This window comes from Mustela erminea, chromosome 3, assembly GCF_009829155.1.
Source record: "Mustela erminea isolate mMusErm1 chromosome 3, mMusErm1.Pri, whole genome shotgun sequence".
Lineage (NCBI taxonomy): Eukaryota > Metazoa > Chordata > Mammalia > Carnivora > Mustelidae > Mustela > Mustela erminea.
The window spans coordinates 93575900-93603119 of NC_045616.1; the positions used below are offsets into that span (position 1 = coordinate 93575900).

The 27220-nt window shown below is 38.8% G+C and overlaps 1 protein-coding gene across 3 annotated transcripts in view; it reads left to right on the forward strand.

Annotated features, from left to right (window-relative positions):
• AFF4 (AF4/FMR2 family member 4) overlaps window positions 1-26687 on the forward strand; it is a 94654-nt gene extending 67967 nt beyond the window's left edge. For all 3 annotated transcript variants that reach the window (XM_032336735.1, XM_032336734.1, XM_032336736.1), the window contains 12 exons: window positions 12-174; window positions 1480-2397; window positions 6293-6381; window positions 6968-7208; window positions 12017-12111; window positions 12737-12800; window positions 12917-13053; window positions 13315-13386; window positions 14768-14861; window positions 15818-15861; window positions 17100-17320; window positions 20898-26687. In XM_032336735.1, coding sequence (XP_032192626.1) covers window positions 12-174; window positions 1480-2397; window positions 6293-6381; window positions 6968-7208; window positions 12017-12111; window positions 12737-12800; window positions 12917-13053; window positions 13315-13386; window positions 14768-14861; window positions 15818-15861; window positions 17100-17320; window positions 20898-21025 — 2266 coding nt within the window. In that variant the 3' untranslated portion in view covers window positions 21026-26687. The remainder of the gene's footprint in view (window positions 1-11; window positions 175-1479; window positions 2398-6292; window positions 6382-6967; window positions 7209-12016; window positions 12112-12736; window positions 12801-12916; window positions 13054-13314; window positions 13387-14767; window positions 14862-15817; window positions 15862-17099; window positions 17321-20897) is intronic.
• Window positions 26688-27220: the final 533 nt, after the last annotated feature.

Here is a 27220-nt window from a genome sequence, read left to right on the forward strand (position 1 = left end):
TCTCTTTTTAGTAACTCTGAACCTTCACACCATAATAGTGAAGGCGCTGATAACTCCAGGGATGATTCTAGCAGCCACAGTGGATCTGAAAGCAGCTCTGGATCTGACTCAGAGAGTGAAAGTAGCTCCAGTGACAGTGAGGCAAATGAGCCATCCCAGAGTGCATCTCCTGAGGTGAGAGGGAGGCAGGGTGTCTTCCATAGGCCTCCCATGGCCCCTGGTGATGGCCACTTAAGACCTATTCCAAATACAAAAGGTGAAGGGAAAGAAGGTTAAGAAATGGAACTGGGTGGGGCGCTTGGGTGGCTCAGTGGGTTAAGCTGCTGCCTTCCGTTCAGGTCATGATCTCAGGGTCCTGGGATCGAGTCCCGGATCGGGCTCTCTGCTCAGCAGGGAGCCTGCTTCACTCTCTCTCTCTCTGCCTGCCTCTCCATCTACTTGTGATTTCTCTCTGTCAAATAAATAAATAAAATCTTTAAAAAAAAAAAAAAAGAAAAGAAATTGAACTGGGTATCTTAGAGGAAGCTTAGACACTTAGTTTCACTGTTATTTGAACAAACATTCAGTCTAGATTAGGAATTACTTGAGGTCATATTTCCAGTCCCTAAGATACTGGATTGGTTTAGTTTAGGCTCTCTTTTTATATCTCAGCATGGTAATTCATGTTAAGTAGTTATTGTGAATAAAAGGAGTCTTATATTTTATAATTTTACTATAGGTTGGTAAAAGAAGGTTAAAAATCTCTATCAGTACCTACATCATTTGTTTACTTTTTGGTATTAAGTATATGCTGTGGTCATTTTGTAATTTTACCTTTGAAGTTAGGTTCCTGATAGGAATCTTTAGTGTATGTCTGTTTGTTTGTTTATTTGTTTATTTATTAAGATTTACTTATTTATTTGACAGAGATCACAAGTAGGCAGAGAGGCATGCAGAGAGTGAGAGGGGGAAGCAGGCTCCCCGCTGAGCAGAGAGCCCAACGCCGGGCTCGATCCCAGGACCCTGAGATCATGACCCGAGCTGAAGGCAGAGGCTTTAACCTACTGAGCCACCTAGATGCCACCTGTTTGTTTATTTTTAAAAGATTTTATTTATTTATTTGGCAGAGAGAGACATAGCAAGAGAGGGAACACAAGCAGGGGGTGTGGGGGGGAGAGAAGCAGGCTTCCCACCAAGCAGGGAGCCAGATGCAGGGCCTGATCCCAGGACCCTGGGATCATGACCTGAGCCAAAGGTAGATGCTTAACGACTGAGCCATCTTTAATGTTTAAGGATCCTATGTAATATCAGGCTTACCTTCGCATTCAAGTGATAAGAGCTCTGACAGTCAATATTCAGCCCTTTGCTTTAGTTCAATCAGAACTGTGAATAGCAGATGCCTTTGTGGTCTTAGATGTGCTTTTTCGTCTTCCTTGAGATCGTTGAGGAGGGGAGAAGCTTCATTATTGACAAAAGCATGCTTATTTCTCTGTTTTTCAGCCTGAACCACCACCAACAAACAAATGGCAACTTGATAATTGGTTGAATAAGGTGAACCCACATAAAGTGTCACCAGCTTCTTCTGTGGATAGTAACATCCCATCATCTCAAGGCTATAAAAAGGAAGGCCGAGAACAGGGCACTGGGAATAGCTACCCTGATCCGAGTGGACCTAAAGAAACGAGTTCTGCTACTCCTGGACGAGACTCCAAAACTGTACAAAAGGGATCAGAAAGTGGGCGAGGGAGGCAGAAGTCCCCTGCACAGAGTGACAGCACAACACAGAGGAGAACTGTAGGCAAAAAACAACCCAAAAAGGCTGAGAAGGCAACTGCTGAAGAGCCCCGGGGAGGCCTGAAGATAGAAAGCGAAACCCCTGTAGACATGGCTTCCAGCATGCCCTCCAGCAGACATAAAGCAGCCACCAAAGGCTCAAGGAAACCCAATATTAAAAAGGAGTCCAAATCTTCCCCTCGACCTTCTGCAGAGAAAAAGAAATACAAGTCAACGAGTAAATCTTCCCAGAAATCAAGGGAAATCATAGAAACAGATACCTCATCCTCAGATTCAGATGAAAGTGAGAGTCTTCCTCCTTCCTCACAAACTCCTAAGTACCCTGAGAGTAACAGGACTCCCGTGAAACCCTCCTCAGTGGAGGAAGAAGATAGTTTTTTTCGGCAACGAATGTTCTCTCCTATGGAAGAGAAGGAACTTCTTTCACCCCTTAGTGAGCCTGATGACAGGTATCCACTTATTGTGAAGATTGACCTGAATCTCTTGACCAGAATACCAGGAAAGCCTTATAAAGAAACAGAGCCACCCAAGGGGGAAAAGAAAAATGTGCCAGAAAAGCACACAAGAGAGGCTCAGAAACAAGCCTCAGAAAAAGTTTCCAACAAAGGCAAGAGGAAACATAAGGTTTGTAAAGAGTTTTTGTTGTTTTGTTTTTAAACATCAGAATCTGAAATGCAGTGGAAATCTCAGTAAGCCAGAAAATACCTGGTTGAGTCATAGCTAGGAGAGAAAATAGAGGTTGAGCCTGACACCCTGGGAAGGCTCCAGACCGAACCGTCTCTTGAGGACCAGTGAGCCTCTCTCTGCCTGTCTCCTTTAGTTTCTCATCCAGTAAGAAATGAGCCAGCGCTTCTGTTTAGCATATGTGCTGGCCAGGGTGGAGGTGAGAGTAAAGCAGGGATTGCAAACTGGCCTTCACAATGTTCTTAACGTTTTTTTGATTTTAAATGTCTTTAGTTGGGATATATATTTTTCAGGTTGTGACAACCTTTAACATTCCCTTCTCTTTTATGCCCAGACCAAGTCACACCTTTTAAACTGCTAATTCCAGCTTCCAGATTGATTCACCAATTTGGACACATCCTTAGGAACTTACCAGTTCTCTGTACAGATCTGTGCTCCAGCTTATTTCCCTTTTCGAACACCCATGTCTACAAGTTCACGACTAAATACATTCGCTCGCACATGGCCAGCTCTTGTCCTAGATTTATCTGGGGTAATTTGGATTTAGAGGTGAAGCTTGGTATATGTTGAAGGTCAGCCTTTTTAGACCCAGGAGATGTGAAAACCCACAGATGTCTATGACTGGAAGATAAGGGACATGTAATGAAAAGAGCTGAACAACTTTCATGTATAGACAGGGATTCTTTGGGAAAAAGAGTTTGATCTTTCAGCTCTAGTGAGAAATTTTTAGAGGAAAGTAAATGTTAATGATTTATAAGAAGAATAGTATGATTTCTCCTGATACGTATGTGTGAATATGATCATATAATACCAAAGAGGTGAGCAGGTGGACAGATAGGTACCAGAATAGTTGTACCAGGTAGACTCAGAGCAAAAACCCAATCCCAGCTGACCTTGAGAGTCTCACATGAGAGGATAGAAATAATAAAGCATTTTCTTAAAATGAAGTGAGCTGGAGGTCTTTCCTCATTTTCTTAAGACCACAGTACATTGTACAGATGATGAAGTATATTTGAACAAACTAGAATAATACCCTTTTTTCTTAGACTCTTCAAAAATTGAAGATATTTAAAAGTTTGGATTTATAGAAAACTGAAGCTTACTACTTTGGGTGATATCCCTAATGAGTTTCCATTATTGTAGTATAGGGAAGCTTTTTCGGCTGGTCAGTTTAGGCTGCTGGCCCCTCTAGAGCTACAACCTCAAGTTGCTGGACATTGTTGCAGGATTTAATACATAGACTTATATGAAGTAAGAGCTTATAAACAATGGACTATGCTCTTTAGAAAACTAAGGAGCTTAATGGAATTGAGAATTGGTCCTCTGGTGCTTGAAAAATATTACATATTCTTTATAAGATTTTATAAAATATAAATAAAGTCTTAAAAAAAGATTTTATAAAATATAGAAATACAATATAGAGGGACGCCTGGGTGGCTCAGTTGGTTGAGCAGCTGCCTTCGGCTCAGGTCATGATCCCAGCGTCCTGGGATCGAGTCCCACATCGGGCTCCTTGCTCGGCGGAGAGCTGCTTCTCCCTCTGCCTCTGCATGCCATTCTGTCTGCCTGTGCTTGCTCTCTCCCCCTTCTCTCTCTGATAAATAAATAAAATCTTTAAAAAAAAAAAAAGAAATGGAAAGATCTCCTTTAAAAAAAAAAAAGAAAGAAATACAATATAGAATGCCTTTTTAATTCTTTTGTTTAAAATTCTATAGTATATAACTTAAAATGGAAAACCCCCTTCTAAAAGAATTGCTCACACTCTTTCCCTTCCCCATATCTCATTGGCATGTTTTATTCCTCCCATCCTTTTTATGTCAACACGTGTAAGTTGGATTTTTTTTTTAAAGATTTTATTTATTTATTTGACAGACAGAGATCACAAGTAGGCAGCGAGGCAGACAGAGAGAGGGGAGGAGGAAGCTGAGCAGAGAGCCCGATGCGGGGCTCTATCCCAGGACCCTGGGATCGTGACCTGAGCTGAAGGCAGAGGCTTTAACCCACCCAGATGCCCCTGGATTTTGATTTTATAAAATCAGGATCAAGTCTAGAAACTTGGTAATGATTTTTGAGATTTATGGGCTTTGGTAAAATTAAGTGTCAGGGACAGTTCTTGAAGATAAAGCAGATGGTACTGAGAGGGGAATCTCAGCCAACGGTAATGAAGGATGTAGATTCTTTTGTATCATGTTTTTATGTGTCCACTTTTAATCGTTGGTGTAGAGAACAGATTCTTTTGTTATGGCAGAATGTTTTGGATTTGTGAGGTCTGATACTTAAAGCAATAGGAAAACTTAGACTCAGTCAGGAAGGTAGCTTTGGCAGTTATACATGGTCTCACAGCTTTTGTTTCAGCAAAAAGAATTTTTCACAATCGTTAGGCCTGGCTATAATAAAAAATAATGGACAGTAACAAGTATTGGCGAAGATGTGGAGGAGTTAGAATTTTCATACAGTGCTGTGAGAATATAAAATGATAGGTAACCGCTTTGGAACAGTTTTGGCAGTCTTTAAAAAGTTAAACACAGGGACGCCTGGGTGGCTTAGTTGGTTGAGCGGCTGCCTTTGGCTTGGGTCATGATCCCAGCATCCTGGGATGGAGTCCCACATCTGGCTCCTTGCTCGGCAGGGAGCCTGCTTCTCTCTCTGTCTCTGCCTGCCACTGTCTGCCTGTGCTCGCTTACTCTCTCTCTCTGACAAATAAATAAATAAATAAAATATTAAAAAAGAAAAAAAAGTTAAACACAATGTTACTTTATGACCCAGCAATTCCACTCCATTCCACTTAGGTACATACCCAGAGAAGTGAAAATAATGTCTGCACAGAGACTTACACTTGTATGTTCACAGCAGTATTACTTATATTAGCCAAAAGTGGAGACAGCCCATATGGTCATTAACTGATAAATGGATAAAAAAGTGTGATATAGGGGCACCTGGGTGGCTCAGTGGGTTAAAGCCTCTGCCTTCAGCTCAGGTTATGATCCCAGGGTCCTGGGATCGAGCCCCATATCGGGCTCTCTGCTCAGCAGGGAGCCTGCTTCCTCCTCTCTCTCTCTGCCTGCCTCTCAGCCTACTTGTGATCTCTTTCCATCAAATGAATAAATTAAAAAAAATTTTTTTAAAAAAGAAGTGTGATACATGCATAAAATGAATATATACAGGTATAACCACAAATGAAATCCTGATACATGCTACAGTGAACCTGAAAAATATTCTACTAAGTGAAAGGAACCAGACACAAAAGGCCACAAATGTGATTCCATTTATATGAACTGTCTAGAATAGACAGTACCATAAAGACAAATATATAGGTTAGTGATTACTAGAGTCTGGGGTCAAGGGAATGGGGGGAATGCCTGCTGAAGGGCACAGGTTGTCTATTAGATGACGAGAATGTTCTAGAATTATTTGCAGTAATGGCTGTACACCTCTGTGAATATACTAAAAGTCATTGAATTGTGAACTTTTAAAGAGTGGGTTTTATGGTATAAAGAGTGGATTTTATGGTATATGAATTATATCTTAATTATAATTCACACGCACACACACACACACACACACCCCAAATTAATTAGGATGAAAAGATGTCACCTAAAAGACTGTAGGAAATGTGTTTCAGTGTTTGGGCTCTGTTTATCTAAAATAGGAGACTTCTTCTCAGCCTTGAAATTCAGTTTACTGAGCCTTATTTAAATGAATTCTTTCATTTCATATTTATCTTCTTTCTGGAACTTATCAGGGATAAATTATTTGAAGGTGACTCCTGCTGGAAACTGAAATTAGACGAATAAAAATCAAATATAGTAGTTGCTTTTCTCTTTTTTTCATCTAGAATGAAGATGATACCCGAGCCAATGACAGCAAGAAACCCAAAACAGAGGACAAGAATTCGGCAGGTCACAAGCCATCCAGCAACAGAGAGTATGTCCCCAAAACATGTCACGTGTGTTAATATGTGTATGTCATTTGCCATTGGGTACTTTGTAATGTGCTCTGTATGTCATGTCCATGTAAATGTTGTACATATACCAGCCAGTAGTAGAGGAGGAAGCTGTTAGCTAATTGCAATGGAAAGTTTTTAAGATTCAGTCTCTTCTTCCTTTCTTCTTTGTGTAGTGGAGTAAGGTTGAGTACAGGATAAGAATTAAAGTTTTACCACTTTCTGGCTAGATGATAAGCTTATCTGGATCTGTCAAGAGACCAGTTTCTAACTTAGGAACTTCGTATCTTTACGAAGTTCAATATTTACGAATATTTATTTGAATACTTGTGTGGCAGGCCAATATTTAGGTACTGGGTATACATACAGCCAGGGGGTGGAAAACAGGTAAGATACCTGTCCTCATGAAATGTACACTCTTACTTTGTTTTGTAGAAATCATATGTCCTAATACTTAAATAGGGAGAAATAAATTTGTCTTGAAAGCAGGCAGAGAGAAATAGAAAAAAATCCATCACCCCCATATGATGTTGTTAGAGAAATGAAGGCTTTTGTTTGATTTGGCAGGTCATCTAAACAAAGTTCTGCAAAAGAAAAGGATTTGTTGCCGTCTCCCACGGGGCCTGTTCCCTCAAAAGATCCAAAAACAGAGCATGGCTCTCGGAAGAGGACTATTAGTCAGTCATCTTCTTTAAAATCAAGTAATAATAGCAACAAGGAGAATAGTGGCAGCAGCAAAAACAGTTCCTCCACATCAAAGCAGAAGAAGACTGAAGGGAAGACTTCCAGTAGCTCGAAGGAGGTCAAGGTAAGGCATTGGGAGTGTGAGCCTTTTGAAAAGCAATCTCATTGCCTTAGGAATTCTCCGAGGTGGCATTGTGCTTTGATGATCTTGTAAAGCTCTCATTAAATTTATAGGCCTGTGCATTTTTACTCTCAAAATGTCATAATCTTGATAACTAGCGTATGCAATTGACCTGAGACTATGAAAGCAGTACTTCACCTGGCCAGGTGCGTATTAAGACAGAAACCCATAATTGGAAAAGTTGATTTTGGAAGAAAGTAGTCAATTATGATCTAATTATAAATTGCTCCAGCTCTGAGGCAACTGGGTGGCTCAGTGGGTTAAGCCTCTGCCTTTGGCTGGGGTCATGATCCCAGGGTCCTGAGAACAAGCCCCATATTGGGCTCTCTGCTTGGCAGGGAGCCTGCTTCTCCTCTCTCTGCCTGCCGCTCTACTTGTGATCTCTCTCTGTCTCTCTCTCTCTCTCTCTGTCAAATAAATAAATAAAATAAAAAATCTTAAAAAAAAATAAATTTCTCCAGTTCTTATGGTTGAGTTGTCTGTGATTTGAAGTTGGCTTTGGATTTTTTAGAATTAGATTTTACAAGCAAGTGTATTACATAAAGTGATAAAGCAGCCAATCTGGCTTTGATTCATGGAGAAAATTCTTCAGCTGAGCTAGTACTGGAACTGTTCCTGGAGCATAATCTTAATATAGGGGACTGTTCTTCATGTTTTATGGGTGGAGAAGTGGATCATAGAAGTTCTTTCAAGGCTGTACTTTATTAGACTTTCACCCTCACTTTATCTACCAGGTTATTTACATTATTTTCTAAACTGATCGGGAGCAAACTCTGACAAAATTAAGAAAACATCTAGATTTTTAAGGATAAAATTCACTGGGTTGTTATTTGTGACTTGAGTAAGCAAAGGTTTAAGAGTTGAAAAAATTGACCATTAAAGATAGTTACTCGTGCTTATTAAATGTGGCAGTTTAATGAAGTCTTTAAAATTGATGTGATTTTAACTGTGAACAGTTAAAAATTGAGATATACAGATGGCTTTTTCTCCACATGGACACTCTTATGTAGTAGTTTAGAGGGTTAGTCCTAGTGTCCTTAAGGAGCCTGAGTGTCCTCTTGGCCTCCTTCACCGTCCCAGTTCTGTGTCTACCTGCTAACTGGCTCTGTCTCCATTTTCCATATTTCACCTATGGGATTTGAGGCCTGAATGCTTATTTCTTAAAATTTCATACCATCCTCTCTGTCTTTTTTAAAGATTGATTTATTTGTGGGCATCTGGGTGACTCAGATGGTTAAGCACCTGCCTTCAGCTTAGGTCATGATCCCAGGGTTGTGGGATTAAGCCCCTTAGCAGGCTCCCTGCTCAGCAGGGGCAGGGGGTGGGGGGGTGGGGGGTGCTGCTTCTCCCTCTGTCTCTCCCTGCCTGCCAGTCCCCAGACTTGCATGCTCTCTCTCTCTGTCAAATAAATAAGTAAGATCTTTAAAAAATATATATTTATTTGAGACAGAGGGAGTGTGTGCCCGAGTTGGGCCAGGGGAGAATTTTAGGCAAACTCCCTCTTGAGCTCAGAGCCCGATGTGGGGCTGAATCCCTCGACCCCAGGATCATGACCTGAGCTAAAATCAAGAGTCAGAGGCCTAACTGAGCCACCCATGTGTAACCATCTTCTTTCTTTAAATATATTCTTTAAGTGAGCGCACCTGTTCGTTGGTTTTTTTGCTCTCATAGGTAAAACTGTGTCTCCTCTTTATTGGTTTGTCAGGTCCTTGAAAGCAGGGATTTGTATCTTGTTTTGTGTTTTCTCCATTGCTGCTTAGCTTACTGGGTAATCAGGAAATATTTGTTGGATCAAATGTAGATATTTGGTACTCTGTTGTTATTGAGAGAATAAAATATAAGCCCTGACCACTTTGATTTCGAGATATTAGGGCTTTTAACAATTACTAAAATCACTAATGTTAGTCTTGGCAATTTGCAGTTTAGGCGATTATAAATGGGTTTATTAAAGAGAATCTGTAATTTAGTTGGAAGATACGCTTTTTCTTATTTTAGCAAAAGGAAAATTACATATAATGGAAAACCAAAATTACATATAATTTTTATTTTGTTTTTTTCTGCATATTTGCTCATATTACCATATATCTGAAATGTGGTTCCATAAAGTTGTTCATTACAGTCTCTTACTATGCTTTTTGGTATCTCTACTTAGGTTCCCCTTTTGTCTCTTACAGTCTCTTACTATGCTTTGGTATCTCTACTTAGGTTCCCCTTTTGTTCTTAACATTAGTTCTCTGTGCCATTTCCCTTTTTCCTTGATCAGTCTCATCAGAGGCTTATTAGTTTTCCTTGTCTTTTCAGAAAATAGCCTCTTTTACCTGTTTATTCTTTGTAGTTTATTTTTGTTTTCTATTTCAATAACTTACAATCTTTATGATTTCCTTTTTTTTTTTAAGATTTTATTTTTATTTATTTAACAGAGATCACAAGTGGGCAGAGGCAGGCAGAGAAGCAGGCAGAGAGAGGTGGGGGGGAAGCAGGCTCCTTGCTGAGCAGAGAGCCCGATGTGGAACTCGATCCCAGGACCCTGGGATCATGACCTTAGCCGAAGGCAGAGGCTTTAACCCACTGAGCCACTCAGGCACCCCTATGATTTCCTTTCTTATTCTTTCTTTTTGCTTTGCTATTCTGTTTACTGACTTTTAAAAATGGATATTTAGCTCATTAATCTTTAAATTAGTTTTAAGCCTTTTTTTCTTTCTCTAATATAAGCAGTTAGGCTGTATTATTTCCTCTAAATACTGCTTACATGCATCCTAGAAGATTTGGTGTGTTTTAATAACTCCGTTTAAAATCTTTTCTAATTTCCAGGGTGATTTTATCTTTGACCCATGGGTTATTAAAAGCATGTTAGTCAAAAAAAAAAAAAAAAAAAAATGTTAGTCAATTTCCAAACATACTGAGATTTGCTAGTAGTCTTCTGATTCATGTTGCTACCTTAATTGCATTGGGGCTTGAAAGTAATCTTCATAGTAACAGTCTTTTGAAATTTGTTAATAAGATTTGTTTTATGAGAGTATGGTATATGGTATATGTAGATTTTTGTAATGTTTTGTTAGCAAAGCATGTGTATTCTGCATATATTGTAGACACGGAATCTATGTAATTCAGTTAGAGTAATCATCTTTTCAAACCTTCTTTATGCTGCTGTTTTTGATGACTTTGTCCTTTTGTTCATTTTTCTACAAACATACAAGATTTGTCTTTTTTCCCCCTCTTACTTCTGCCAGTTCTTTTTAACTGAGATATAGTTGATACATAACACATTAGTTTCAGGTGCACACTGTGATCCAATATATGATATATTGTGAAATGCCCAGTACGGTAATTTTAGTTAACCTCCATAACCACACAGTGATTTTACAAATCCCATGCATATAATTTTTATATAAGAAAAGTATGTTAAAATACGTAGACAATTTCTGAACGTAATTTTAGTAATTTCAGTTTTCCTTCAGCATAATTACGCAATTGTGGAAGTACTTAGAAAACATAGAGGGAAAACTGGCCTAGTAATGTTACATTCCATCATAATATGCAGGAAGCCATTTCAGAAACATGGGAACTTGACTATAGAGAGCATAGTATTTTCTCATATCCCAAGGCTTTTATTTTCATTCCTTGAGGTAAGCTGTATTGGGTAGAACTGAAAAGCTGTTATCGTTTAAGAAAAGAAATGGTTTATGGTTCCTTTTCAGTAGATTTTTTAGCATAAGCAGTACAATTATATATTGATTGGGTTTTTTATTTTATTTTATTTTATTTTATTTTATTTTATTATTTTTTTTTTAAAAGATTTTATTTATTTATTTGACAGGCAGAGATCACAAGTAGGCAGAGAGGCAGGCAGAGAGAGAGAGAGAGAGAGAGGGAAGCAGGCTCCCTGCGGAGCAGAGAGCCCGATGCAGGGCTCGATCCCAGGACCCTGAGATCATGACGCGAGCCGAAGGCAGCAGCCCAACCCACTGAGCCACCCAGGCGCCCCGATTGGGTTTTTTAATGTTGAAACATGCATCATAGGATATATTCTGCTTACTTTGTGTTTTGTTGTGGAAAGTGTATGTAGGGAAGCAGTTGAAAAGACAGACTCTCAGTCCCCACATAAAGGGCTATGTTGATAGGAGGTGCAATAAAGTTTAGGAAAGGAAGTGTCTAACCTTTTAAAATGTGACAGATCTGGATTTAAAGTCCAAATTCCAGGAATGCCACTTAAAAGCTGTTTGAATTTGGGTGAGTTACCCTCCTTGACATTGCTTTTTACTTTGTCCGCAAAGCAGTATACCTTCCAATAAGATTGTGGAAAGATTAATGACTGTGCTAAGTACCTAGTTAACTTAGTGCCTGGTAAGTAGTAAGCATATAGTGTTAGATCTTATTATTGCTGTTTTCATTGACCAGTAATTATCGGTAAATTTTGTCTTAAGCAGTACTCCTGTTCTCAAAGTAGGTTGTATCTTCCTTAAGTTTTACCTGGTGTCTAGTTCATTGCTTGGTACATAATAGACCTCTGCTATTAGAGTGAATATTTTTAGTTATATAAAATGGACCTGTTCTGTAAAAAGGGGTTTTATATTCTGAAGTTTAAAAATTTTGTAACAAGAAAATTAATTATTAAAGGCAGTGGAATTTTGTTCCCTTTCTACTAGTGGCTCAAAAAATACTTTCAGTTTAATTTTAATCACCTCAGAATTTTCAACATGCATACTTTTCCAACATTATGTATTTTCAACATTATATATTTTTTTGGTCAGGAAAAGGCTCCAAATAGCTCTTCTAACTGTCCTTCATCTACACCAACTCCTGATGCTTCTAAGCCTCGGAGAACAAAGCTTGCCTTTGATGACAGGTGAGAGAAATGTTTTTTTTTATGCATTGGAGAAATCATTCCAGTCAGCATATAAGAAACTGGTAAAAATTCCTGTCAGTGACCAGAAGAATTCATACTTGTGGTGTGCTCCATAGAACATTCAGATTTTAATTTGAAAGGCACTCTACTAGTCCAGGTAGAATTCCTTTTTAACTGAGCTCTATGACTCCTAGGGGATGCGAGTAAGGTGCCTTCAAGTAGAACCTGACTGCTCTGGTACCCTGTTTAACGTGGAGGCTTTCTTAAATAAGTAGAGGAGTGTTGAGGTTTTTCATCCATTTTGTTAAAAGGTTATTTCTCTTACCCACACATTCCTTTTATTCCAAATCTTTCAAACAACTTGGGAAAATTAGCATTTAATAAATACTAAGGAGCTTGATCTCTGTTTTCCTAAGTAGAAAGTTTGTCGTGAGTTGGCCAACACAAATTATGCTCTTAACCCAATAAAAACATTTGTCAGAAAACCTGGAACTGAATGTTTAGTAATGGGTCATTTTCTTTACTTGAAGACATGAAAACTGAGGGATGCTAGAGAGGAAAATGGACAAGTAATATCTTAAGAAAACATTTACTGTTTTATTTACTATAAAAATTTACATTGCAGAAATTATTCAGCAGACCATTATTTACAAGAAGCAAAAAAGCTAAAGCACAATGCTGATGCATTGGTATGTAAACATTCTGACATTTATTTATTTAATCAAATTAACTTAAATTTTCATTTATTGTTTGTTCTCATAGTACATCAGCATATCTCTCATTACCCTTATTCTCCTTTCTTCAGTCTGATAGGTTTGAGAAAGCTGTATACTATCTTGATGCTGTGGTATCTTTCATTGAATGTGGGAATGCATTAGAGAAAAATGCTCAGGAATCCAAATCCCCATTCCCTATGTATTCAGAGACAGTGGAGCTCATCAAGTAAGTGGGAAAACTTGGCTGCTATATCATTGGCACTATTACTTCTTTGGCTCATCTAGGAAGGGGCTGATACAGCTGTATACAGTAAAGCTGTGAAGGATCTTAATCCTTTATTGTCCTGGGATAAGGAGAATTAGATATTTCAATGGGTATTTATGCCTTTGTTTAGGTTGGGTTCTAATGTTCTGAGGACTAAGGAAGTCCTAAGATCAAGGTGAAGTACTATGTTTTGTGTAATTTGTTTGTTGCTTTAACTCACAGATACACTATGAAGCTAAAGAATTACTTAGCCCCTGATGCTACAGCTGCAGATAAAAGGCTCACGGTACTTTGGTAAGTGTTGTGTTCCAGCCTCTGCTAGATGACAGGCTGTTCCCTAAGAAATTGTGCTGTTTATGCCCTTCTGAATGTTATCCTTGATTTGGTCTTTCATAACCCAGACATAAATCTATTTTTGATGGGTAAAGTAGAAAATAAGTCAAAATTCCTACTGACTTAGTTGGTTTTGGTTGTTGTCAGTCTCTGATCCATTGTACTCATGGCAAAAGCCTTGTTAGGGTAGGACTGATGGTGGAACTCCACATGTCTCACATGGTCCCTTTTTCAGGCTCTTCTTTCAGTATCCTCTCTCCTTATTCACATATCCTCTGCCTTTCCGTAGGGAGCAAATGTTTAGCTTATTAAGAATAACGAATGTGGCTTGTTGGCTTAGTCCCAAGGCGATATTATCAGATCCTTTTTTCAAAGTATTTACTTTACCTGGCACTGGCTTTAACAGCTAGGAATGTAATTGTGGATAAACTGACAGGGTCTTTTTTTGTCATGGAGTCTAGTATCAAGTGTGAGGAGACACAAATTAATCAAATTGTCACACAAGTATATGCATTCAGCACTTTGAAAGAAAAGTATAATAACTATAATAGAGTATAGAGACACCTGGTCTTCAAATAGAGGGGATATATGCAAGGGCTGGATGGTGGAAAGAAACTGGCAACTATCAAGGAACTAAAGGAACTACACATAAAGACCAAGGAGAAATGAAAGTGACTGGAGAGGTGGGCAGTGGTGAATGTGCAAAGCGTTTGCAAGCCATTGTAAGGTTCCCATATGTTGCCTCAGATACATAGTTGAGTTCCCTAGTTTTTGTTGTTGAATTTCAGATATATATAATTTGATCTAGAGATTCTGCCCCTCAGTGATTTCTTTCTTTTTTTTTTTTTTAAGATTTTATTTATGTATTTGACACAGAGAGAGAGAGAGAGATCACAAGTAGGCAGAGGGGCAGGCAGAGAGGAAGGGAAGCAGGCTCCCTCCTGAGCAGAGAGCACCATGTGGGGCTCGATCCCAGGACCCTGAGATCATGACCTGAGCCGAAGGCAGAGGCTTTAACCCACTGAGCCACCGAGGCGCCCCTCCTCAGTGATTTCTTTGAACGCATATGTTATAATGACATGTTGATGTCTTGTAGGTGAGGTTTTTATTTTTGATGGTCAACAAATAGGAGACTAGTCCTAAGGCTCTTCCCCTCCTTTTGGTATGTACCATAATCAGAACACGGCTTCCAGTTTTGCCTGAGAATTAGTGTCATTGACCTTACGCTGTGGTCTGTTCACATGAGACACTCCTCTGTTCTTGGACAATACAGAAGTTGTCTATGCATATGTGGTCAGAGTCCACTGTGCTGGTAAATAAGTTACCCTTTTCCATTGGCTAGCCTGCGATGCCAGTCTTTGCTGTACCTGAGGCTGTTCAAACTGAAGAAGGAAAATGCTCTGAAGTACTCAAAGACACTGACGGAGCACTTGAAGGTAAGTGTTGAAACAAGGAAGGTGCCTGTCCTAGGGGACAAGATTTGTTGGTGAATTTGTAAATAGGTTTGAAACTTCTTGGAAAGTTTTTAAATGTACATATATCTGATTGTAGAATCTTTGTAGCCATACGCAGTAGCTCTTCCTAATATTTCTTTTTTTTTTTTTTAAGATTTTATTTATTTATTTGTCAGAGAGAGAGAGAGAGAGCGCGTGCGAGCACAGGCAAACAGAGTGGCAGGCAGAGACAGAGAGAGAAGCAGGCTCCCTGCTGAGCAAGGAGCCTGATGTGGGACTCAATCCCAGGACGCTGGGATCATGACCTGAGCTGAAGACAGCCGCTCAACCAACTGAGCCACCCAGGCATCCCTCTTCCTAGTATTTCAATGGATGGAGCCTCTTTCTGTCATGAGACCTAGTTTCTAATTAGCAGATGGCCTTCTGTTTTCACTACCATGCTTCCTCAGACTGTTAAGTTAGTTTCCTAAAATGTCTATGTGTTTTCTTCACACCCCCACATCAGTCTTCTTAAAATCCTGCCCTGGTTCTGAGTTCAGACTCTTCAGTAGCTTACTGTTGCTTGCCAGGTCAGGTCTGAGCTTTTTACCCAGACCTCAAGTCGTTGAGGTCCCTTTCTCCTGTTCCTTACCTAAACCTCTGCTCCCGGGAAACTATGAGTCACATCCATCCACAGCCTTTGCACAAAGTATGACTCACCTCTTCTCTGTCTGTTACTCATTCTCTGTCTTCCAGAACCCCTAGCTCTCACCTAAATAAGGTCTTCCTGTTGCACATTTACACACACACACACATTTTCTTGCTCTCATGCTTATATTTTGGGTTCTTAAATTTGTAAAGCATCTTAAGGAGTAATTCTGACTCAGTGTGCTCTTAAATATATTTAATACTTCAGAAGTAGTATTTTTTTAATTATGTACATCTTATTTTTTCCACAGAATTCTTATAATAATTCTCAAGCACCATCACCTGGCTTGGGAAGGTAGGTAAATTTTAGTCTATAAAATATTTTTTGTGACAAAATGATTTATTTTTGTGTAAAAGCAGGATGGGTAGGGCCCAGTTTCTAGAAATGAAAAGATGACAATTAAAAAATATTAAAACCATCTCTAATAAACTATTTTTTAAAGTCTTCATTTTTCCTCTTTATTTTTTACTAAGTTGAAAATAACAATGAACACAGGAGTAGGCAGGGGACATTTCACCTGTAGAAAACTGAGTTTTTTGACAGCACCTCAGTCCTTATCAGAGTTTAATTTATACAACTAGGGGTTTTTATCATTGAATTTATCTTTATTTTACTCAGGTCTCGATACTGACAGAAATTAGTAACAGTGGCATGATTGTGGTTTCTCCTCCATCCCAGATCATCCCCCAAAAGGAGGACAATTACCACGACAGCTTTTGTTTTGTAATTTTTTTCTGTTCAGTTATTTTTATGTTAAATGACTTTGTCTTTGCTCTTGTGTATTTTCTGAACCAAATTTATAGTGCTGAAAGAGAAGATAAAAAAAATATTCACAACAAATCGCTTTTGTTCCCCCAACTGTTGTTTCATTTTCTTTTTTTTATGGTCTTGGGCACTTCCACAAATTTTAGTACTGCTGAAATGAACTTCCCTGATTTCAACATGTGTTTCCTAAGAAATATTTAATGGACAGGAAGACTGAGATAATTGCAGGTGAATGAAAAAGCTGAACCTCTTTGTCAGCTTTGAATAACTTGGTTAAACTAGGAAAGTACCAGAAATAATGGAGTTCAAAATAAGACATCCCTATCTACTACCACAGTTTTCTTGTGTTAAAATGCAAATTCCTCCCAACTTTCTACAAAACAACTTGAAAAGTACCCAGTTACTTGCCAGAATAGATGGAAAGTGTGTCCATCTGGGAGTGAGGTGAACTGCTGCTCTCAAGGTGTGTGACTTCCTCAGTTCTTTGCTGTCTTTTGTTCTGTTGCCATTCATTGAAACAGAGGGTCCAGATACAATGATTCACCATGGGCTTTAGTGAGCTAAATACTTAGAAGAGACTGTACTTCTGTGCGGGCTCTTCTAGTTTAAAAAAGTCTTTAAATTTTAATTTTAAAGACTTTTTTAAACTAGAAGAGCCCGCACAGAAGTACAGTCTCTTCTAAGTATTTATGAAGAGCCAGTAGAACATGGGTTTCGTTATGTTCACCACATTCACATGAATAAGTTTCCTGTTTCTCTCTGTGTAGCAAAGCTGTTGGGATGCCTTCCCCTGTTTCTCCAAAGCTGTCGCCCGGCAATTCCGGAAATTACTCTTCTGGGGCCAGTAGTGCTACAGCAAGTGGTTCTTCAGTGACCATTCCACAGAGGATCCACCAGATGGCAGCCAGCTATGTTCAAGTTACGTCCAACTTCCTCTATGCCACTGAAATTTGGGACCAAGCTGAGCAGCTTTCCAAAGAGCAAAAAGGTAGGAAGTTCTCTAGAGAAACTTTGAAGGATGAAATTGTTGGAAGAGCTTTTATGATCTAATTAAGTGTCTGATCTGTATTTAGTTTATTAGGTAGTCTAGAGTTGACAGTAAAGTATTTCCTAATCACCATTGCTTACCAGTCATACCGAATGTATGGAGTTTGGTCAGAAATGCCTCTCACTATACCAGTGATGCACACAAAACTAAAAACAGCTTTTGCTCTAGGACATATATGCCTTTGTTCTCGGCACATTAAGTGCAGCTTCAATTATAAAAATAATAAAATACCCGTTCTGTTTTAGGGTGGTTAACAGCCCTTGGCTTAGGCATAAAATTACATGCAGACATATTGTACATATGAGATGTTTAATATATAAGAAATCACATTCAGGGGCACCTGGCTGGCTCAGTTGCAGGAGCATTTGACTCTTGGCCTCGGGGTCATGAGTTTGAGTCCCATGCTGGGTGTAGAGATTACTTTAAAAAAAAATCATGCTGGAATATTGGAAAACTTGTGTGATAAAGGAGACAACAAAATATATCAGTTTCTAGCATTCTTAAATATTAGGTTATATGACGCTTTTGTACCTTAAGTTTGTTATCTCCCAAAATAAGAATTGATAATTATAAAGTATTTAAAGGTCCCAGAGAAGAATCACTATATTGTACACTGAAATAAATGTAACAACATGTTACCTATACTGGATTTTATTTTATTTATTTTTTTAAAGAGCGTGCACGCATGTGAAGCGTCTTGGGGAGGCAGAAGGAGAAGGAAGGAGGCAGAAGGAGAAAGAGAATTCCAGGCAGGCTCTACACCCAGTGCGGAGCCCCAAGTAGGGCTTAAACTCATGAACCGGGCCAAAAATCAAAAGTCAGACACTTGACCGACTGAGTCACCAGGGCGCCCCAACTATACTAGATTTTATTTTATTATTATTTTTAAGATTTTATTTATCTGTTAGAGAAAGGCAGTGAGAAAGGGAATATAGGCACAGAGAGTTGGGGGGTGGGGAGAAGCAGGCTTCCCTCTGAGCAGGAAGCCCGATGTGGGGCTCCATCCCTGGACCCTGGGATCATGACATGAGCCAAAGGCAGATGCTTAACTGACTGAGCCACCCAGGCGCCCCTATATTGGATTTTAAATTTAAAAATAAGTAAAGGATCCTAGGCAAAAGTACTATATAAACACCATCTTATTTTCATAGTTGTTATTAGCGAATATGTGTGTGTGGCAGCTGTTCAGATAGACCCTTTGTAGAGAAACACTATACTGGTCAATCAAGTCTCCTTTTTTCACAGAGTGTATTTAAATATGTGTAATATAAACAGGTAATGAGATGAAGATGAAGATTCTTACCCCTAAGGAATGATAATGGTGGGAGAAAGGTAGAAGAGGAACCTCAGCATCTAACATAAAATTGTGTCCCTGAAAACCTGATTCTTTCCTAAAATTTTAAATATTGTCACTATTGCTCAGGAAAGGTTACAAAAGCAGGAATTCTTACTAAATCACTCCTGCTTTACTTTCCATTTTTCTTCCCGATGCCTGTTTTCTAGCCTTGTTTTTTTTTGTCCTTTCATTCTCTTTGTCCTTTCACTTTTACTTTTTGTGTGGTACTTTTCAAATGTTGACTAAAGGAAAGATAATGGCATAATGATCCCTGAGCATCTTTCATTCAACACATTTTCCTAATTTTGTTTCACCTCACCCTCTCTCTGAATCATACTTTTCTTGCCCTGCCGGAGTATTTAAAGCATTTCCCCTGAACATATTTAGGTGTATGCATCGTTGGGTGATACGGATTTTTCAAGGACATGATCGTCATGCCTTTTTTTTTTTTTTTTCTTTTTTAAGATTTTATTTATTTATTTGACAAAGATCACAAGTAGGCAGAGAGGCAGGCAGAGAGGGGGTGAGGAAGCAGGCTCCCTGCTGAGCAGAGAGCCTGACGCGGGGCTCTATCCCAGGACTCTGGGATCATGACCTGAGCCCAAGGCAGAGGCTTTAACCCACTGAGCCACCCAGGCTCCCAATCGTCGTGCCTTTAACACAGCCACCAAAATTAACAGAAATTCCTTTCTGTCACCCAATACCTAGTCTATCATCCAATTTTCCTGTTATTGCAAATATGTCTTTATTTTTCTTCTTTACTGTTTGTTTTTAACAGGGTCCAAACATTCCTTCAGCAGTGCCCAAAGTCTGTCTCCTTCTTCTAGGTTTTGGTGTTTGGGGGAATGGGGCACTGTGCCATTTTTGTTGAGGAGGAAATGAGTCCTATTATGGATTTGACTGATTGCTTCCTCTTGGTATCATTTAGCTTGCTACTCTGTCCCCCTTATTTCCTTCATACTGATAGTTACATTTTTAGACTCAATTAGATTCAGGTTTTTAACATTTCGTAGGTGCTGCTCTAGATCTCCTATTATTGATATTATTGAGGCATTTAATTAATGGTTGTCTCTTGTTTAGTGATACTTGGATTTGGCCATTGACACAATCCAGGTGGTTTCAGCCTGACCCAGTTTGATGTAAGATTCCGTATTAAACTTTAACTTAGGTTATTACTTACATCCATTACTTACATCCATTATTGCACTAGGAAATAGGAATTTTCAGGGCACCTGGGTGGCTCTGTCGATTAAGTGTCTGGGTCTCAATCTCAGCTCAGGTCATGATCTCAGAGTCATGAGTCCAGGTCCCACATTGGATCCTACTTTAAAAACAAACAAACAAAAAAAGGAAACAGGAATTTTCTATTCTGTTACTGCACCTGAATTTATTATCTGGAATTCTATAAAGAAGACCCTTTTCTCTTCCTCTTTGATTGCTTCTATTTGAGTAGGCCCAGGTGTTTATCATGAGAATGATCCCTTTTTCTCTGCATGTATAAAAACTCTCCTTTCTGAGTCCTACATCCTTCTCTTTCTCCAAAATTGCATCGGGATCAAATGTTAGGACACTGTCCTTCCTTCCTCCTCTCTGCACCCACGTCACATGCAGATCAGCCTTTATTTGGTCACACAGGAAGAATCCTTTCATTTCCATCCTTTGCATTTTTAAACTATACTGTCGAAAACATGGGATAATTTATCAGTGTTACATGGCATATGATTACAGCAAAAAGTTTGTCATAAATGTCTAATCTCACAGGAGCGCCTACGGAGAACCGTTCTAAGAACTTTTTGTATCACTTGCTTCTTACACAAAAGCAGTACATACAGACTGTTTCCAGTAATACTACAATGTAGTACATTGTCTCCATTTTAGTAATGTGTACTTCATATTAGCAATCGATAATTTCTATCAGTGGAATTCTGCTTTTATGTATAACACTCAATTCCTAACTATACAGTCTGTTTGAAAAGTTTCATGACCTAGGCAAAATACTAGAACTTGAAAGGCAGACTGTGGGTTGGTTTGTTCTAAAACATGGGTGGTCATCATTGTAGTGCAGGAGGGAGTGTTTTTTTTACTTCATTTGACTACCGTTTTAGAATCTAGCCTAAAACTTTTAAAGCAGCATTTCAAGAGACTGTGTACATCATTTAATGACTGTTTTTGGTTTTCTAGAATTCTTTGCTGAACTGGATAAAGCAATGGGCCCTCTCATCTTTAATGCGAGCATCATGACAGACCTCGTTCGATACACCCGCCAGGGACTGCACTGGCTTCGCCAGGATGCCAAGCTGATATCTTGAACTGAACACATTCTCGTTGCCTCTGATTTTCTCCACAACACTGTGTCACATCACAAAGGAAAACTGCCATAACATACCACCTAGTCGACACTAAGAATGAGGAATGGTTTTCTCCTCCCTGGTTCATGTGTTGTTGTTATTTATAACCCAAAGCCACGATGTCAGTTGACCCCTTTAATATTCCCAATATGAAAAGTTACTTAAATGTTTTTAAATCTGCAGCACATTGATAAGATGGTGTCAGTGATCTGTAATAAGCTTGAAATTCCAGTTGTAATTCATAACTAATCAATTGAAATTCTATTTATTTTATTTTTTTAAGTTCCCAGACTGGGGCTAGTATAAAACTTAGTTATTTCTGCCTATAAATTTACTTTGTTGAACATTAAGTGTAAATTTAAGGTAGGCATTTTTTATTTATATACTTGGGGAGCTTTGTTACCTAATGTCTTTTTGTGGTAGCTCTTCTAAGAGTAAGAGTTGGTTCATCTAAAATATGGACATGTTCTTTCCGTACCTACTACCTGATATTATTTTAAATCTTAACTACAGTTTTATTGCAGAATTTATGCTTAGTATTAAGGATATTCTACACATGAAAAATCATTTAAATATGAGAAGATGGCATTCTACAGATAGAAAATGAAATGCGTCTGAGTTGATATGCATTATGTCAAGAACTGTGAATGTGTTAATAACACTATAGCAATCACAAGGTGACTATAGGTTGCATTTAATGCATTACAAAAGAGGGCAGGCAAACTTTCTAGGAGAAGGATATCATGTGAAGGGTTTCATAAAAGGACAATCTTGAACTTCATGGATTGTATTAAAACCGTGTGTTCTTTTTTATTGCTAATAATTTGACAGTTAATTGAAAAAGAGTAAGTTACTATGGAACAAAGGATGATTCCCCCTCCTAAGGGTTGCCGCTTACATCTCTTTCAGTGATGATGTTTGAAGGGTTGACTCTCTCTTCAGAATTCTTATTTGTAAACTGTTTTTTGCCACACTAGATCATGATGCTCTTATGGGAGCATGCAGTGACTGATGCAGGAGTGGGCTGGAGCTTTGCTGCGCGTGCTTTTGCTACACAATTTAAGGTATAATGCCTGAGCTAGAGATGACGTTCTCCTTTTAAACTTGTCTTGTACTGACTCCCTTTGTATTATGAAGGCCCTCACCTATGATTTATATTTCTGAGAAAATTGACACTAGAAAAGTTCCTAATTTGGTTCAGTGTTAGCTCTCTTGGGAAGGGAAGGGGAGGGGAGCAAGGGTAGCGCTTAAGCCAGCTCTGTAAGAGTTGTATATCAGAGTACCTTTCCCTGTAAGGTGCATATTGGAGTCAAAGGTGAGAAAAGTGCCCTCTGTCATGCCCTTGTCATGTGCCCCTATCATGTCTGGTGTGCCTTAAATCTTACCTTTGAATGAAAACTCTATGGATTGTTTACAGATATTTTACACTAGGACCAGATCACCCAGTATGGTTGGTCTTTGGCAGTAGTAATGTTCAGTACTCTTTCTTTTTTAATCTTCTTTTAGGGTCACATAAAGATGAATTAGTTGAGAAAAGCTAATGCTTTGGTACATGACTTAGTCTAATTGGGTAATGGCTGCTCCAAAAAAATTGTTTGTCTTTCTCCCTATTCCAAAAATGAATTCATCCAATCAGAAAAGAAGATTGCCCTGCTGTTTATAGATGATTGCTAAGGTTTGAAGTGGGAAAGAAAGGATAGAATATCTCCCAAGCCAGTGGTGCAGTGAATCCTCTGTATATGAGTCATTTTTATATTTATTTCTGAAGCTAATGAACTTTCGTTGTCCTGTAGCTTCATATTTACAGAACTTTTTAACTGCCCTGTACCTCAGGTGATTTTTGCATGTCGTTAGGGATTAGAATCCAGAAATTATGCCTAAATTAATCTTTTTCTCTTGGAGACATTGCCTCTGAAATCTTGCTCTAACTTATTAGTATGTTTTAGGAACAGTTTTCCTTAAGAGGACAACTTCTCAGTGATTAGGGTAGTTATTCGATGAGAGACTGGACCCTGTTGATCAAGTAGCTGTATGTCCTGTCCTCTGATTGCTCTTACTCTGATTCCTTACTTTGCAGTGATGTCTTAGAAGTGGATAAGCTTTCAGCCACAGCAGCCAGCAGGGCACCTCTGAGTTCCAGTGTATTCTAATCTCTTGTGTGTCCTGAAAGGCAGCAGGAGTGTTTCTGGGGTCACACTGATAATTTTGTTAAAACCTAGTTTCCTGCATGTTTTATGGTGCTGTTCTAAGTTAATTCTCTCTCTGGAACTGTGTTAATTCTTTGGGAATGAATTTTTCAAGCTTTTCATTGTGGAGGGATTTTCCCACCAGGTGGTAACGGGCAGTGGATCAGAATCCTGTCCTAAATAATTGAATTTTCAGTGTCTTAGTCTACGGAAGCACCACTCCCTTTCCTCTGTGTCCATCTCCTCAAAAGTTTTCTGTGTCTTCATCTGCTCCAGTGCATACTTTGTTGTAGGCCACCATTCCTCCTTCCTCAATAGGTGTCTTCACTGTTCTCTGACCATTTAAAACTGAATTTAACAAGTGGCTAAAAACTTACTTCGTCTGAGACTTGTACTTAATATATAGTTAATTATAGAAATAGCAGCTATTTAAAAAATCACTCTGTTGACTGCTTTTTAAGACCACACTTGTATGCCAGGAGGCAGCAGCCTGCGCCCCCGGACTCTTCACAGGCAGCCAGTGAACAGTGGATGAAGTCACGTGGTAATATTGCCCAGCCTGGGCTGGGCTGTGGGGAGCACTCCCCTCCAGGTGATCCACCCGCCACAGTCCAGCCTGGGTCCAGTCTTGCTGGGAGTGTTCAGCCTGTTTCTTGCCTCAGTGCCACCTTTTCCTGGGCAAGTAGCCAAGAACTAACTTTAAAAGCGATGAGTACTCCAGATAAATCTTTAGCTATAGTTGCTGAAGAGTGGAGAAGGTTGACCATCTCCTGATTTAATTCTACAGTGAAAAGGTGGTGTAGAGTAATGTGTGCATGTGCCCAACATGCCTGTGCTCTGGCTAGCTCTCCCACTGGCGGGTCCATAGGCATCTGGGCCGCACTTTGCATTCACTTGTGGCTTTATTAGATTCACTGTTGTTGTTGTTGTTTTTAATTGTTGTTCGTTTCTTTTTATTAAAGAAAGGTTAATCAGCTAAATCAGACAAGCATCATTTTGTATTTAATGACAGAAACTTTGGGAACTTACTTCATTGAGTGAGCTTGCATTGTGAAGCAAGAGCCTACAGAAGGCACCTGTTCTAAATGAAAGTTCTGGTTCTGGAGGCTGGCAGCACCCTGGAGTTTCAGAGCAGCCAGTGGTCGCTCCAGTCAGTGATGCCTGATTGTGTAGAGGAGAGGTACACTGTGCACTCTTCTAGGTGTGAGGGTATGCAGCTTTGGATTTTAAAATTATGTACACATACACACTTTATATATATGTATGTATGTATGAAAACATGAAATTAGTTTGTCAACAATGTGTGTGTTTAGTATTTTAGCTTAGTGCAACTATTTCCACATTATTTATTAAATTGATCTAAGACACTTTCTTGTTGACACCTTGAATATTAATGTTCAGGGGTGCAATGTGTATTCCTTTTAGATTGTTAAAGCTTAATTACTATGATTTGTAGTAAATTAACTTTTAAAATATATTTGAGCCCTTCTGTAGTATAATAGGGCTCTTACAGGGTGGGAAGGATTTTAATTTTCCAGTTGCTAATTGAATAAAATGGCCTCATTATGTATTTTCAATTTTAGGAGTTTGCCTCTGGGTCCCAGGAACATCTAAGGGAATGACAGTTTTAGGCAGATTGTGATGATTTTTTTCTTTAAGTAAGTTGGGAAGCAAAGCATTTCACATCCATGTAGACTCCTATTACCCATATTTCCTAATTATGTGGAGCACAGATTTCATTTTGATTTTACATATTAATGTGTTGAGAGAGGCAGACATTTTTCCAGAAACAAATAACACTGCACTTCTAAGGTTGCTGTTCAGTAAAATAAAGAGAAAATTGTCAAATGATTTGGAATATGTAGAGGAAGAGGCCAAGTTGGTCATGTCTTTTGCGTGCTTATCTTTCACATACTCCGTGATGGAGAAATTCAGTTTAGACTTATAGACCTTAGAATCAAGCTGGCAAGTGACCAGAAGTAAGTTACTACTGGTAGGTAAAGCACATGCTGATTCTCTTCATTTGAACCGCATGGTTAGTTAAAAAGTCACTTTCTCTAGAAAAGCAATGGAAAAATCTCTCCACCTCTTCTTTTTGATGGAATCTGGTCACAGAATAAGGCATTATTGTTAAGTCTAAACTGAGTCTTCTCGATGTTTAAGTATCCTGGAATAGCAGCCTAAAAGCAATCATTGTGTAATGAAGTTGACTTTAGGAATGTCAGCATTGACCTCTCTGTGCCACCATTGCTCAGCTAAGCATAAATTGCCATCCTTAAAAAAAGAAACAAAAAAGCTCTCTAAATGTGCACAGGGAAGAAAAGCTCCCACCCAGAAATTATAGTAATCTGCAGTTTTGACCTGTTACCGCTTACACGTGGGGTTTCTTTTCAGCTTTTAACCACTGGAATTTTCTACCTGCTATGTTTTCCTCCCTGGAAAATATGTTTGGAAATGCTGCCTTTCACATCTCTGCCATGGTTATCCATACTGTTGAGTTTGTTGTTGCTGTTCAAGAAGTGTCCCCATTTTATAACTTTATGCACACACCTGGCAAATCATTGACATGAGCATTCAACAGTACTGGGGTTGGAGTGAAGCGGGACGGGGCTCGCCACCAGAGCTGGCCCAATTGGCAATGCCTGAAAAGGCACTACTTTGGAGGACCAGATGTGAGGTTGGTTAGCACGGTTATGAAAATTTCTATCTAGCCTCCGTTTTGAATGGTTTTACGAAATTTTGTATATGGAGGATGGAAATGCTTATATATTTATTGAATCCTTTTATCTTATTTGAAATTAAAATTATTTGGTGAATAATGGTTTGATATTTGGGGAGGGTTTTGGAGGGGAAGTAATGCCGCTGATAAATTAAAAGCCTTGTTGATTTTGCAGAAAGGTACTGTTAGTGTCTGGTAGGATGCCTTTGTTTTTTACATGATCCAAATCTTTGTTTTACATTTCTTTTATCCAAAATATTTAGGCATCTGACATTTTCAACCAAAATTTCAATTATATACTGTGATTTTTATTTGTTGCAATACATTAAAATTTCAGAGGTACTTTGGGGCTCAAAAGCTAGGATTTCTAAGTATGTGCATTTCACATAATAAAGCTGTTAATGGTGAGCAAAGTATTATATACTAACTAGATTTTTCCACATCTGTATAGTATATTATATGTATTTTGTGGTATTGAGATTATAGAAAGTTTAGAGTGTCAAACATGCGTTTAATGTGTATTTTTAAACAAATTTATGGCAATTAAAATATTTGGAGACAAGGGTATCACATTTCAATTTGTAAAGATCTTTTTAACTCTACTGTGTCATTAAGATGCTTTGTATAATGCCAAACCATAGCTGGAGAAACTAAGTTTAATAAATATCAAATAGATTTTCTGTATTAAAGTTTATAAACACTGTGCTCTTTAAACTTCTTCAACTCTTACTTTGCCTTTTCAATGTAATTTCTGTTTTGTACCTTAGTGTCCACTGCTACTCTGCCTGAAAAATCTGGACCCCCAGTCTAGTTCTCATTTCCTGATTACAGAAATTCTGAACTTGATGGCCATGCATCCTTTTGCATAGATCACAGTTTGCCCTGCTCCAGCAGAAATCCAAAAAAGTCTTTTCTGCTGTTCTTGGGGGCTTGGGTTTTTATTGTTTTATTAAACTAGATTCTTATTCCAGTTCTTCCTTCAGTTAAGTCCTAGACAAATGTGGGCACATCATCAGGTCACAAATGCCAGTCCATCTCTGGCAACTCACTGGAGAGTTCTGACACGGAGTGAAGAACTAGGATCAGGGCCAGGGCCACAGCATGTTAACTTGCCAAGGCTAAACACGTGGCTATTAGGAAACTCGTCTTTCAGCCTCTCATCATGTTCTTTGTTTCTTAAATGTTCACTTTAACTGTTCACTTTACAGACTGTGAAGTCTGCTCTTAGGCAATGCTGGGTTTTTTTTTTTT